Genomic DNA, 13547 nt, shown 5'->3' on the forward strand with positions numbered 1-13547 from the left:
AGTTCAGACATCGAGGACATCACTTACGAGAGGCCCCTTGGAGCTACGATCATGTGGTTCTGAGTTTTGACATATAGTAGAGTTACAAGTGGAGAAGGTAACAGGAACGAAGGGGACAGGCCAAACTATAAAAGGGGGGCTACACAGGTATGAGAAACTTCCTGCAGGAGGTTCAGTGGGACAGAGAAATGGTAGGAAAATCAGTAAACGAGATGATGGAATATGTGGCAACAAAGTGCAAGGAGGCAGAGGAAAGTTTTGTTCCCAAGGGAAACAGAAATAATAGGAAGACCAAGACGAGGTCCTTGGTTTACCAGAAGGTGTAGGGAGGCAAAAACTAAGTGCAACAGAGAATGGAAAAGGTACAGGAGGCATAGGACCCAGGAAAACAAGGAGATTAGTAGAAGAGCCAGAAACGAGTATGCGTAGATAAGGAGGGAGGCCCAGCGAGTATGAAAACGACATAGCATCGAAAGTCAAATCTGACCCAGAAACTGCTGTATAGCCACATTAGGAAGAAGACATCAGTCAAGGACCAGGTGATAAGGCTGAGGAAAGAAGGAGGAGAACTCACAAGAAACGATCAAGAGGTATGTGAGGAGCTCAACACGAGATTTAAGGAAGTATTTACAGTAGAGACAGGAAGGACTCTGGGGGACAGACCAGATGGGGACACCAACAAAGGAATACACCAACAAGTGTTGGACGACATACATACAGATGAGGAGGAGGTGAAGAAACTGCTAAGGGACATCGATACCTCAAAGGCAATGGGACCGGACAACATCTCTCCATGGGTCCTTAGAGAGGGAGCAGATATGTTGTGCTCACTTCCACCTTACCACAATCTTCAACACATCCCTGGAAACTGGGCAACTACCTGAGGTATGGAAGACAGCAAATGTAGTTCCCATTTTCAAAAAAAGGAGACAGAAAAGAGGCACTAAACTATAGACCTGTGTCATTGACGTGTATAGTATGCAAAATTATGGAGAAGATTATCAGGAGGAGAGTGGTGGAGCACCTGGAACGGAACAGGAGTATAAATGCCAACCAGCACGGATTCACGGAAGGCAAATCCTGTGTCACAAACCTTCTGGAGTTTTATGATAAAATAACAGAAGTAAGACAAGAGAGAGAGGGGTGGGTTGATTGCATCTTCTTGGACTGCAAGAAGGCCTTTGACACAGTTCCTCACAAGAGATTAGTGCAGAAGCTAGAGCATCAGGCGCATATAACAGGAAGGGCACTGCAATGGATCAGAGAATACCTGACAGGGAGGCAACAACGAGTCATGGTACGTAATGATGTATCACAGTGGGCACCTGTGACGAGCGGGGTCCCACAGGGGTCGGTCCTAGGACCAGTGCTATTTTTGGTAATATGTGAACGACATGACGGAAGGGTTAGACTCAGAAGTGTCCCTGTTTGCAGATGATGTGAAGTTAATGAGGAGAATTAAATCTGATGAGGACCAGGCAGGACTTCAAAGAGACCTGGACAGACTGGACACCTGGTCCAGCAAATGGCTTCTCGAATTTAATCCTGCCAAATGCAAAGTCATGAAGATAGGGGAAGGGCACAGAAGACCACAGACAGAGTATAGGCTAGGTGGCCAAAGACTGCAAACCTCACTCAAGGAGAAAGATCTTGGGGTGAGTATAACACCGAGCATGTCTCCGGAAGCACACATCAATCAGATAACTGCTGCAGCATATGGGCGCCTGGCAAACCTGAGAACAGCATTCCGACACCTTAGTAAGGAATCATTCAAGACACTGTACACCGTGTATGTCAGGCCCATACTGGAGTATGCAGCACCTGTTTGGAACCCGCACTTGATAAAGCACGTCAAGAAACTAGAGAAAGTACAAAGGTTTGCAACAAGGTTAGTTCCAGAGCTAAGGGGAATGTCCTATGAAGAAAGATTAAGGGAAATCGGCCTGACGACACTGGAGGACAGGAGGGTCAGGGGAGACATGATAACGACATATAAAATACTGCGTGGAATAGACAAGGTGGACAAGGACAGGATGTTCCAGGGAGGGGGACACAGAAACAAGAGGCCACAATTGGAAGTTGAAGACACAAATGAGTCAGAGAGATAGTAGGAAGTATTTCTTCAGTCATAGAGTTGTAAGGCAGTGGAATAGCCTAGAAAATGACGTAGTGGAGGCAGGAACCATACACAGTTTTAAGACGAGGTTTGATAAAGCTCATGGAGCGGGGAGAGATAGGGTCTAGTAGCAACCGGTGAAGAGGCGGGGCCAGGAGCTAGGACTCGACCCCTGCAACCACAAATAGGTGAGTACACACATACCCATCCCCCCCTTCCACACAAATACCCATCCCCCCTCCACACACATGCCCATCCCTCCCCCTCCACACACACATGCCCATCACCCCACACACACACACATGCCCATCCCTCCCCCTCCACACACACATGCCCATCACCCCACACACACACACAAGCCCATCCCACCCCCTCCACCCACACAAGCCCATCCCCCCCCTCCACACACACATGCCCATCCCTCCCCCTCCACACACACATGCCCATCCCCCCCCTCCACACACACATGCCCATCTCTCCCCCTCCACACACACATGCCCATCACCCCACACACACACACATGCCCATCCCTCCCCCTCCACACACACATGCCCATCACCCCACACACACAGTAACAAGTTTGCTTAAGGATCAGTGTGAGGACGTGTACTGTTCCTGGTACTGACACAGTAGATGGGGTTGGGTCAGATATATCTCTGTTTGCTGCTGATGAAACACAAATGGCCAAATTAAAACCAAACAAGGACAAGAAAAAGCCGCATTTGGATCTTAATCAACTGCAAAAGTGTTCTCACAACTGGTTACTTGAATGCAGGTTTATGTAAACTAATGAAAAGGTAATAAGACAGTATACGAATTATAGACTCCGGGTCAATGCTCTCGGAAACATCCATGCTGTTACTGCTGGCTGCACGCAGTCCAGGGTACGAACCACAGTCCTGCTGGTCAAGCACTGATCTGAGGAACTTGTCCTGAAGACCGTTATAGGATTATTGATAACTTCTCATATGCATAGAGGAAGAACGTTGAAGAGTCGGGGACCTCTGACACTCACCGAGTTCTCTCTTTTCAGTGGAGGTATTTTGCAACGTCTGCCAAGACTCGTCACACAAAGTGATTTCGGTGTTCAAGTTGGAAACAGTATTCCAGCCTGGAGAAAACAAGTGGTTTTCAGTGACTGTGGGATGACGCTCAAGAAGAAAGATCTAGGGGTAAGCATAGTGCCGAGCATATTGCCAAAGGCACAAATCAGCCGAATAACATCTGCAGCTAATGCTCGTTTAACAACTCTAAGAGTAACTTTTAGAACTCTCAGAAGTCATTCATGACCGTTTATACAACACACGTAGAGGCAGCTTTAGAGTACGCAGCACCAGCATGGAACTCGCACTTGATATAGCATCTTAAGAACCTGGAAATAGTGCAGAAATTGAACGAGGCTACTGCCAGAGCTAATAGGAAAGAGCTACGATGAGAAGCTAAATAAATTAAACCTGATGACACTGGAGGACAGAAGAACCAAAGAAGACATGATAACGGCATACACAATACTCAGGGGGAATTGACACGGTAGACAAGGATAGACTGTTTGACAGGCAGGAAATGCGTACACAAGAGATTAGTTGGATGAGTCGGGGAGCAAGGGGCTAGTAACCTTTCCACTCATAAATTACTAAAAAGAGAAAGAAGGGAATTCTGAAGTTGGGTTGTTTAAATGTGCCTGGGTATAGTACAGATGAGAGGAACTAACTGTTAATGTTATGAATGAAAAGAAGCTGGATGTCTTAGCTCTAAATGAAACCAGGCTAAAGTAGGTAGGAGTAAATCAGGTGACTGAAAGAAATGGAGCTCTAGATGTGTGGTGTCACCATAGTTGTTAAACATATTAACAGAGAGATTGTAAAATAAGTGAATACTAGGGTGTTCGGAAAAAGTGTGGAATTAAAGGATAACGAATTTGATACAAAGTGAGAGTTGTCAAAGTTGTTTATTTACCAATAACATAGTTTTCTTGAGATTCTGAAGAAATGATGCGAAGGCTGATGGAGGAATTTATAAGGGTATGTAAAAGTTACAAGTTAACACGGGAAAGATGGAGTAACAAAAAAAAAATCCAGACAGTGAGAGACTAGATATCAGACTGGAGGGAGTATGGAGGACGTAAATGTATGCAAATATCTGCGAGTGGCTTTGTCTGCAGATGGGTCTATGAAAGTCAACGTGAACCAAGGGAAATAGGTGGATGGTGCACTGAGGCGTCTGCGGTGACAAAGAACTTCATCCATGGAGGCAAAAGGGAAAATGTAATAGAGTATAGTGGTATCAACAATTTTATATGGGCGTGAAGCATGAGTTTTAAACGTTACAGTAAAGAGGAGGCTGGAGGAAGTGGAGATGTCGTGTTTGAGGATGATGTGTTGTGCGAATATTATGCAGAGAAGTCGGAGCTTGGAGATTATGAGGCGAGAGGATACGAAAAGTATTATTCAGAGGGCTGATGAGGTGTTGAGGTAGTTTGGACATTAGAGAGAGTGGAGCGAAATAGTGTGACTTGGAGGGTGTATAATTCTGGAGTGGAGTGGAGGGAAAGAGGAGGGGGGGGGGATCGGGGTCATCCCAAAAGAGATTAGGGGGTAAAGATTTTGAGTATAAGGGACTTTGATATCCAACAGGCTTATGTTAGCGTGTTAGATAGGAGTGAATGGTGGCAAGTAGTTTTTATGAGTTAACGTGTTTTTGGAGTGTGAGCAAGGTAACGTTTATGAAGGGATTCAGGGAAAATGGTTAGACGTATGTGAATCCCAGTGTCGGGAAATAAAATACCTGCACTCTGAAGGGAGGGGATGTTGAAGTTTGGAGAGTCATCTGACCTGTGATGTAAACATGCTGCTGGCAAGACACTGATTGAATGAGTGACAGTTAAGTATTTCCTCTTATCCAGGTCACACTACCTTGGTGTTAAAAAATGAAAAAGTGTTAAATACGGAAGAACCTCACAGCGCTTGGCAAATATGAGGCAGTCAGGTCCGTTCCGAGGACTGAGAGAGTAGGTCCATTACCCAGAAAGGAGCTCTACACAAAACAGTGAACCACAGTGTTCCAACCTTTATGTATACTGTTGAAGAGTAGGGGTCCCCTTACACTACCTCTTCCCCCACCCCACTAACTCCATTCAACCTCCCCTTCACTCATCCAGCACCCCCAACCTCATCCAGACTCCCATCAAACATCTTCCTCATCCTCTTCGTAATCCACCCTTCTTCTCCTTATCCATTCTCTTCCTTCTCTTCCTCCATCTTCCTCGTCCATCATTTTATCACACACTTCCCTAAAAACCAGTTAGTCTTTTCTTCACATAATTATAATTATGTAGGTATTTATATGAAGCCTTAAAACCGTACGTGGCCATTCAGCTTAAGGAGTGGTGGAGGCTCGATCCACCTTCCACTAACATCGAGACAAAAACTCTTAGTCTCTACAACCCCCTCCACCCAGCAACCCAAGTATTCCCCCGACAGCCACTCAGTACCCCCGACAGCCACCTTAACACCCTCGACAGCCACCCTAACACCACCGACAGCCACCCTAACATCCCCGACAGCCACCCTAATACCCCCGACAGCCACCCAAACACCCCCGACAGCCACCCAAACACCCCCGACAGCCACCTTAACACCCTCGACAGCCACCCAAACACCCCCGACAGCCACCCAAACACCCCCGACAGCTACCTTAACACCCTCGACAGCCACCCAAACACCCCCGACGGCCACCCAAATACCCTCGACAGCCACCTAAGCGCTCTCCCGACAGCCACCCAGATTCCCTCTACCCAAAGGGCCACCCAGATAAGGTCGCACAAAAAAAAAAGTTCCACAATAAAAGAAGATCGCTCAAGAATAAGAAACAGGTCACCACATAGAGATAAGAACATAGTGTTATTCTGAAGAACACTGCGTAGGAGTGTTTAACATCCTAACTGTTGGGTTATCTTCACCATCAGCGGTGAGCTGTGTTCAGAGTCCGGGCCGGGCTACGGTCAGGCCAGGGAGAGAGAGAGAGAGAGAGAGAGAGAGAGAGAGAGAGAGAGAGAGAGAGAGAGAGAGAGAGAGAGAGAGAGAGAGAGAGTTGTAATAATTTTGGCAGAATTACCGACAATATATTAGGTAAAAGGAGAGAAGAGCAATTAATGCGACCTTTTATTTTGGCCAAGTTTCACTCTCCAGGAACCTGACAAAGCTCTCCAGGAGAGCGAAACGTTGCCACAATAAAAGGTTGCATTAGTTGCACCTGTGTCCTTCTACCTAACATAAAGGGAGGGCTACGGAGGCACTAATACCCACGATACTTTAGGATACGCTACAACTACATTCCTTCACTCCCTAGCAACCCAGGACTTGGTAATTATTTTGAGCGACGGGCCACGTCACCAGCTTAGATAAGTCCTTGCAAAACTACAAACGTTTAATAATAGATTAAAATTTATGTTTTCCGTTTGGACATAGAAAAGATTAAGGTTTATTACCGATATCAGTCAAAAATTGTAATAAATGGCAACAAATCCCCGATCACTTATTCAATAAATGAATTTTATTATTAATGAGGTTATGAGGAGGTTAATCTATGGGAAGAATGGGTTAATGTCCACTTGGTGCTTAAAAAAGACTAAAAAATAACTTTTTTTCCAACAAACCAACAGAATAACGAAAGTTTTTCTTTTTAACTTTAGTAATGTATACAGGAGAAGGGGTTACTAGCCCCTTGCTCCCGGCATTTTAGTCGCCTCTTACAACACGCATGGCTGACGGAGGAAGAATTATTTTCCACTTCCTCGTGGAGATAAGAGGAAATAAAGAATAACAAGAACTATCAAGAAAATAGAAGAAAACCAAGAGGGGTGTGTGTGTATATATGCGTGTACATGTATGTGTAGTGTGACCTAAGTGTAAGTAGAAGTAGCAAGATATACCTAGTATCCTGCGTGTTTTTGAGACGGAAAAAAGACACCAGCAATCCTACCATCATGTAAAACAATTACAGGTTTCTGTTTCACACTCACCTGGCAGGACGGTAGTACCTCCCTGGGTGGTTGCTGTCTACCAACCTACTACCTAGAGACTTATTTTTATCTAAATGATAAAAAAGAAACTCATAAGTCAGGCTATAATCATAACCATAATTTTTAAAGGGGTGTACTGGTTAAGCCGGTGGAAGGCCTCGGTCAGATGACCAAAAGCTCCGGCTGTGGGTCATCATGTGACCAAAACCCGCGTCAGGAAACACATGTCCTGTTTACTGACAAACCTTACCTATTCAGGCATATTTTCATTATTTGGCGAGTCATTCAAGAATATTGATTACAATGCGAAGAGCTCTCTCAGTGGAGAACAACAGACGTCTGTTTATCAAGTCCGGAGTTATCAACGGTCCTGCACTGCTGAGCACTGCTTACACAAATAACCCGCATATAGGAGAGAGGAGCTTACGACGACTTTTCGGTCCGACTTGGACCATTTCCAAAATCCAAGTCGGACTGAAACGCAGGCCTAAGGTCCTCTCTCCTATGTGTGGGTTATTTGTTTATTGTTCCAATCACGGTATTGTGCCTTTTTGTCAGTCATCGGTCATCGCACATCTTACGTTGTATGTTATTCACTTTCATCATAGAAAATGTCAGCTCATTAATATAAAGACTGACCCAAACCAACATGTTTCCAGCAAGACTCTTCTGTTCTGATAATGAAGCAGAACACTGCAGTAATGTTGCTAAGTCAGCTAACTGCTTTTTACAACCACGATCTTGTAATATAACTCTATGTATAAAGGATGCCTTTCATTGTAGATTAGAATAGAGTTCGTTCATGTGCTTCATGACATCAATGACAAATGAATAACCAGAGAGCCAATTCACATCATTTAGTTGTGGAAAATTCATAGATTTTTGTTTTATGCCCAAAAACAACACACCAATCTCTGCTCTTTTCAGGACCTTTCCCAAATTGAGTCATCTTACATTTGTGTGATATGTAACTTCATGCGGTCGAATTCAGACTCCTCAATCACGGTTGTAAATTGTTTGTGTTTAATACAGTACCAACAAGATGAAGAATTAGATACATGTGCAACATCTGGGTATCTTTATTATAGACGCTTCACCTTCCAGTGGCTTTATCAATACAAATTCAAGGACATAATTGGAAGACAGTAGAACTATATATAAAACATACAGATCTACTGTTTTCAATTAAGTCTTTGAATTTGTATTGATAGAGTCCATGGATAGCGGAACGTCTACAATGAAGGTCCCCAGATGTTGCACAATGCACATGTGTCCAATTCTTCACAGTGTTATTGGTTGAATGAAGTTAAACAGCATCGTAACTGCATGCGCAACATTACTTAGATGTAGAAGACTTGCAGAGAACCTATTAGTGAATGATGCTGTGTAGGGAAACAATATTCTAATTAGCAAATATTTATTTTTTGGGGCTCAATCTTGAATTATTTCCAGCAATCCATCATTTTTACCCATCATATTTGGACTTACCATCAGTGCTCACACTAGCTGTTGTTTTCTTCTCATTCTTAATTTCACGATGAACCCATTTACTGCCTCCAATAAATCTCCAGTTGCCGTAATTTTCACTGATTCCAGTTCTTTTGTGAGCTAAAAAACTTTGGAGATAATTCGAATAAAAATGCGGAACTGGCCTGAGTCGTGGACATCACAGCTCTTATACGATGCCTGCGAAAAATCCTCAAAATTTCTTCCTAGCTGCAAGCGCAGGTTCTCGGCGATATTCTCTACGTCTCTCAATTACGTGCATGTTTTCTTCAAACTGTCTGGACAGTTTCAGGAAAATAAGTCTTTTTGGACATAAAATAGAAGCAGAGTCACATACATACTCTTCCAAGAGAAGGAAGAATGAAGAAAATTCTCTAGCCACCATCCCAGTTCCTAGCAACAATACCAGCTGCTCCTAGTTACCGTACCTCACTGCTCAGCCGTCCCTAACCATCGCCCCAGTTGGTCTTATCCACCGTCCCTCAGTACCCAGCTGTCCCTAGCCACCGCCCTTTCCTACCCAGCTACCTCTAGTTCTTATCTCTCTGCAAGATGCTTCTAGCCACTGTTCTTCGCTACTCAGTCGTCTCTTAGCTACTGTCCCAGCGCCTCTTAGTCCCCATCTCTCACTATCCAGTTCCTCTTAGCCATCGCCTTTCACTACCCAGCAGCCCCTAGCCACTGTTCGTAACTATCCAGAGTCCATAACAGCCCTCCTTTTTTAGCTACCGTCCAACACTCCCTGCCTCTCAAAACCCAGTCTTTCCCGGATATAACTATAGAAACAACAGACTTTCCCGGATATATCTACAGCAACCCAGTCTTTCTTGGTTATAACTGTAGAAACCCCAGTTTTTCTTGGTTATAACTGTAGAAACCCCAGTCTTTCTTGGTTATAACTGTAGAAACCCCAGTCTCACTTGGTTATAACTGTAGAAACCCCAGTCTTTCTTGGGTATAACTGTAGAAACCCCAGTCTGTTGAGTATGACTGTAGAAACCCCAGTCTTTCTTGGGCATAACTGTAGAAACCCCAGTCTGTTGAGTATGACTGTAGAAACCCCAGTCTTTGTTGGGTATAATTGTAGAAATCCCAGTTTTTCTTGGGTCTAACTGTAGAAGCCCCAGTCTGTTGAGTATAACTGTAGAAACCCCAGTCTTTGTTGGGTATAACTGTAGGAACTCCACTCAAAATTTTTTTGGTTATAACTGCAGAAACCCCAGTCTTCGGTGGGTATAACTGCAGAAACCCCGGTCTTTCCTGGGTATAACTGTGAAACCCGTCTTTCTTGGTTACAGTTGCTGATAGCTCAGTTTTTCCTGGTTATAATTCCAGAAAACACATTTTTCCTGTCTTACAGCTCCTACAGCCAAACATTGCAATTGACAAGTGCTCACAAGAAGAGCTCCTGGTCAGCTGAACCTCTCACAGCTAGACGAGTGACTCGCCCCACTGGGGTCAGCTGCCCGCGCCTTTCAATAGAGTTCTCGACAACGCAAAATCAACATTATTGTGTCTGTAGCCAAGTAGAGTTTTCTTCGCCTACTTCCTCCCTTAAAACTCCAGCAGTCTCCCCGCCCCCTAGCGTCACATCTGGTCCGGGGTGCAGTAAGGCCGTCAGTCGCCCTTGTTAGCAGCGACACCCTCGATTTATGAGGATAGCGGTGAAAATAGAGACCAATTATGGTCATTATGAAGCTGACAGTGGTGTGTGCGTAGCTTACCCGCCATCATCTAGCCTACTGTAATCTCCCTGTCGGCCAGAGCGAAACACTATCTGAAGAGGGGCGGAGTCTGTTCTTCCGACATGCCGGATTGGTCATGCAGACAAGTCGACTCCTCCCAGTATCAAAGGGCGATTAATGATTGGTAGTCGTCACGTGGTGGTTGCCTTGGGGCGGGGCCGGGCTGCGCAGTGACGTCATCAGTGATTGGTGGGTGGGCCGGGTAATTTGTAGTGTGATCGCGGGCGTTGAGGATGTGTTAGTGGCGACGATAACAACTCCCAGGGGACGATGGCACGGCCTGCTGGCCTCCGCGAGTGACACTATCCCCGGCACCTCGCAAACACTGGGCCTCGCTCCTCCTCGCCCTCAATCATGTATTCTGCCTGCAAGTGCTGCTAATTGCAAGGTGCGAACCGACCCCGATGTAATTCGGAAGTGCGCGTTCCGACGGACAAACGGCGTTGTCCACGCTGGAGGCTGGTGCCCACGACGCTGCCGCCGGCCTCATGGCTCCTGCACGCGGCCGCTGCTAAAGAAAAACTCGTGGTTTAACCTCGAGTTGTTGTAACGAGACGGTAATTACTGCAGAAAGTGTAATTAGCGGGTTGTTAGGTGAATAGTGCGGTTAGAGCGGCGTGATGTGTGACACTTCAGAGACCATGGACACGCGGTCAGAGCCCTCCCAGGGCACTGACGGTGACGCTGACGATGACATCTCCGTCGGCAGCCATTCGCCGCTGCCGCCGCCTCGCAACGACACAGACGACTCCATGATCGACGTAGACGACAGCGCCAACGATGAGCGCGGCGAAAAGGTAGCGGCGAGCCCCAAGGTGGAGCCTCCGGACCCCGCCATGAGCCCCGGGCCGCCCCGGACGCCCCCCGTGGCCCACCAGGCCAACAACGCCGCCCTCCACCGCTCACTCAAATTCTCCATCGACAACATTCTTAAGCCCGATTTCGGGCGTCGTCTGGGCGAGGCGGTGGAGAGCAGCGACCAGCCCGTCGACCTCTCCCGGGTCACCAACAGGGATCCCAAGAAGATTTTCGGTGACCCGGCGCGCAGCCTGGCTGAGGTGGGTCAGGCACCTAACAACCTCCTCCTGAAGGAGCGGGAGGGCAGTGGTGGAACCCTCTGGCCCGCTTGGGTTTATTGCACCCGATATTCCGACCGACCTTCTGCAGGTGAGTACTGCCGTCCCTACTGTACCACCTGGTTTATATCAACTGCACCACCTGGTTAATATGAGCTGTACTGCCTGGTTTATATCGACACCTAACGACGCTACCTATAGTGCTGCCTCGAGCCTTTGCTCCAAGAAATTAGAGCTTCCCTCTTCTTCTATGGATCAAACTTGATTACCTCTCCTTCCTCAGGCGCCGTAGACCCCTGCGGGTATAGCGCTTCAACCATAAAAATAAATATAATGCACGTCACTTGAGAAGCTTGCACTCTCCGTGTTGTGTTCGCGGGGGGTCGAGTCTCGGCTCCTGATGGCGTCTTCAAGGTTATTTTGGCTATTCTTGGCTACAATAACATTAATACTATAATATCAGTATTACTAGTTTCTGTCCGTCTGGACTGCCTCATACCTGTTCTTGAAGCTGTGTGTTGTAAAGTAAATGGACACAAGTGCAACTAGTTGCACTTGTGTCCTTTTACTTTATATATTGTCGGTAATTCTTCCAACATTATTACAAGGTGCGCGCTATATTTACCCTGAGACTCTAGAGAAGTGAGTCTCTTATCCCGTGTGACTTCCTGGCATTAAAAGTTCCTTAAGGATCGTATGACAGTCAACGAAGGAGGGAAGGAAGGGGTTGGATTTATAGTGAGAGGGGTTGAGTTATAGTGAGGGGTTGGATTTAGTGACAGGGGTTGGATTTAAGCGGGACTTGCACATGAGTTAAAAGGGGTTATCATAGCTTACGAGTATTGCTCGCGTAGAACTGAAAATGGATTGGGCAAATGTTTTTGTTAGTGGGTTGGATTTGATAAGGACTTGCCCAGTATGGGCCAGTAGGCCTGCTGCAGTGTTCCTCCTTTCTTATGTTCTTATGAACCCAGGTTAGATTCCCAGGCAGGGCGCGATGTATGGGAAAGTCTCCTTACATGTGCTGACTCTGGTCCCCTAGTATTACACAGATACCCGGGTATTAGTCTCCTTACACCTAGTGCCTTTGTAAGTTAGTCTTCTTACACCTGTTTACGTAGTATTAAACAGGCACCTGGGTGCTAGTCGACGACTGTTTAGAGTGGCATCTTGGGAAGGGATAGCACAGTCGGAGATACATTCTGACTAGTGACATGACAACAGTGACGTGTGACATATCGGTAGACGTTAGCTAATGACATGACAACGGTGACATGTAACGTACCTCTTGATGCTTACCAATGATATGACAACAGTGACGTGTGATGTAATGCTATACGTTAATTAATGACATGACAACAGTGACAAGTAACATAACAGTAGACGTTTACCAATGATATGGCAAGTGACGTGGAACGTAACGCTAGACGTTTACCAATGACATGACAACAGTGACGTGTAACGCAACACTAGACGTTTACCAATGACTTGACAGCAGTAACGTGTGACACTAGCAACACGTGAAACCAGTGCCGTGACACTAGTGACTAACACCAGTAACATGTAACAAGTAACATGTAACACACTAGGCCTGTGATATCTTGTTGACAAGAGACAATATACTCCGTAGAATTGTTATCTTGTCTGCCAGGCAGCGAGCTGAACAGTGTAGTCATTCCTACCAGAATGTCGGTAGAACGATGTCCACACCATCCTCAAGTGCTGGCGAGAAATGTTGCCGTCTCTACTGTACCTTAGTGTGTTAGTAGTTTGTTGATGTTGTGAGTTGTGTTGATGTGAGTTGTGTTGATGTTGTGAGTTGTGTTGATGTTGTGAGCTGTGTTGATGTGAGTTATGGTGTTGTGAATTAAGGTGTTGTTAGTTATAGAGTTGAGTTATGGTATATTGTGAAATGTGGTGTTGAGAGTGATGTCGTGAGTTATTATTATTATATATATATATATATATATATATATATATATATATATATATATATATATATATATATATATATATATATATATATATATATATATATATATATATATATATATATATATATATATATATATATATGCAAAACA

The 13547-nt window shown here is 45.4% G+C and overlaps 1 protein-coding gene across 1 annotated transcript; it reads left to right on the forward strand.

Moving 5' to 3' along the window:
• Positions 1–10610: 10610 nt before the first annotated feature.
• On the forward strand, positions 10611–11613 carry LOC128694582 (homeobox protein engrailed-1a-like). The gene has a single exon (XM_053784718.2). It carries the CDS (start codon positions 11008–11010, stop codon positions 11611–11613), a length of 606 nt encoding a protein of 201 aa, XP_053640693.1. The 5' UTR covers positions 10611–11007.
• The last annotated feature ends 1934 nt before the right edge of the window (positions 11614–13547 follow it).

The sequence above is a fragment of the Cherax quadricarinatus genome, chromosome 51 (assembly GCF_038502225.1).
Source record: "Cherax quadricarinatus isolate ZL_2023a chromosome 51, ASM3850222v1, whole genome shotgun sequence".
Classification (NCBI taxonomy): domain Eukaryota; kingdom Metazoa; phylum Arthropoda; class Malacostraca; order Decapoda; family Parastacidae; genus Cherax; species Cherax quadricarinatus.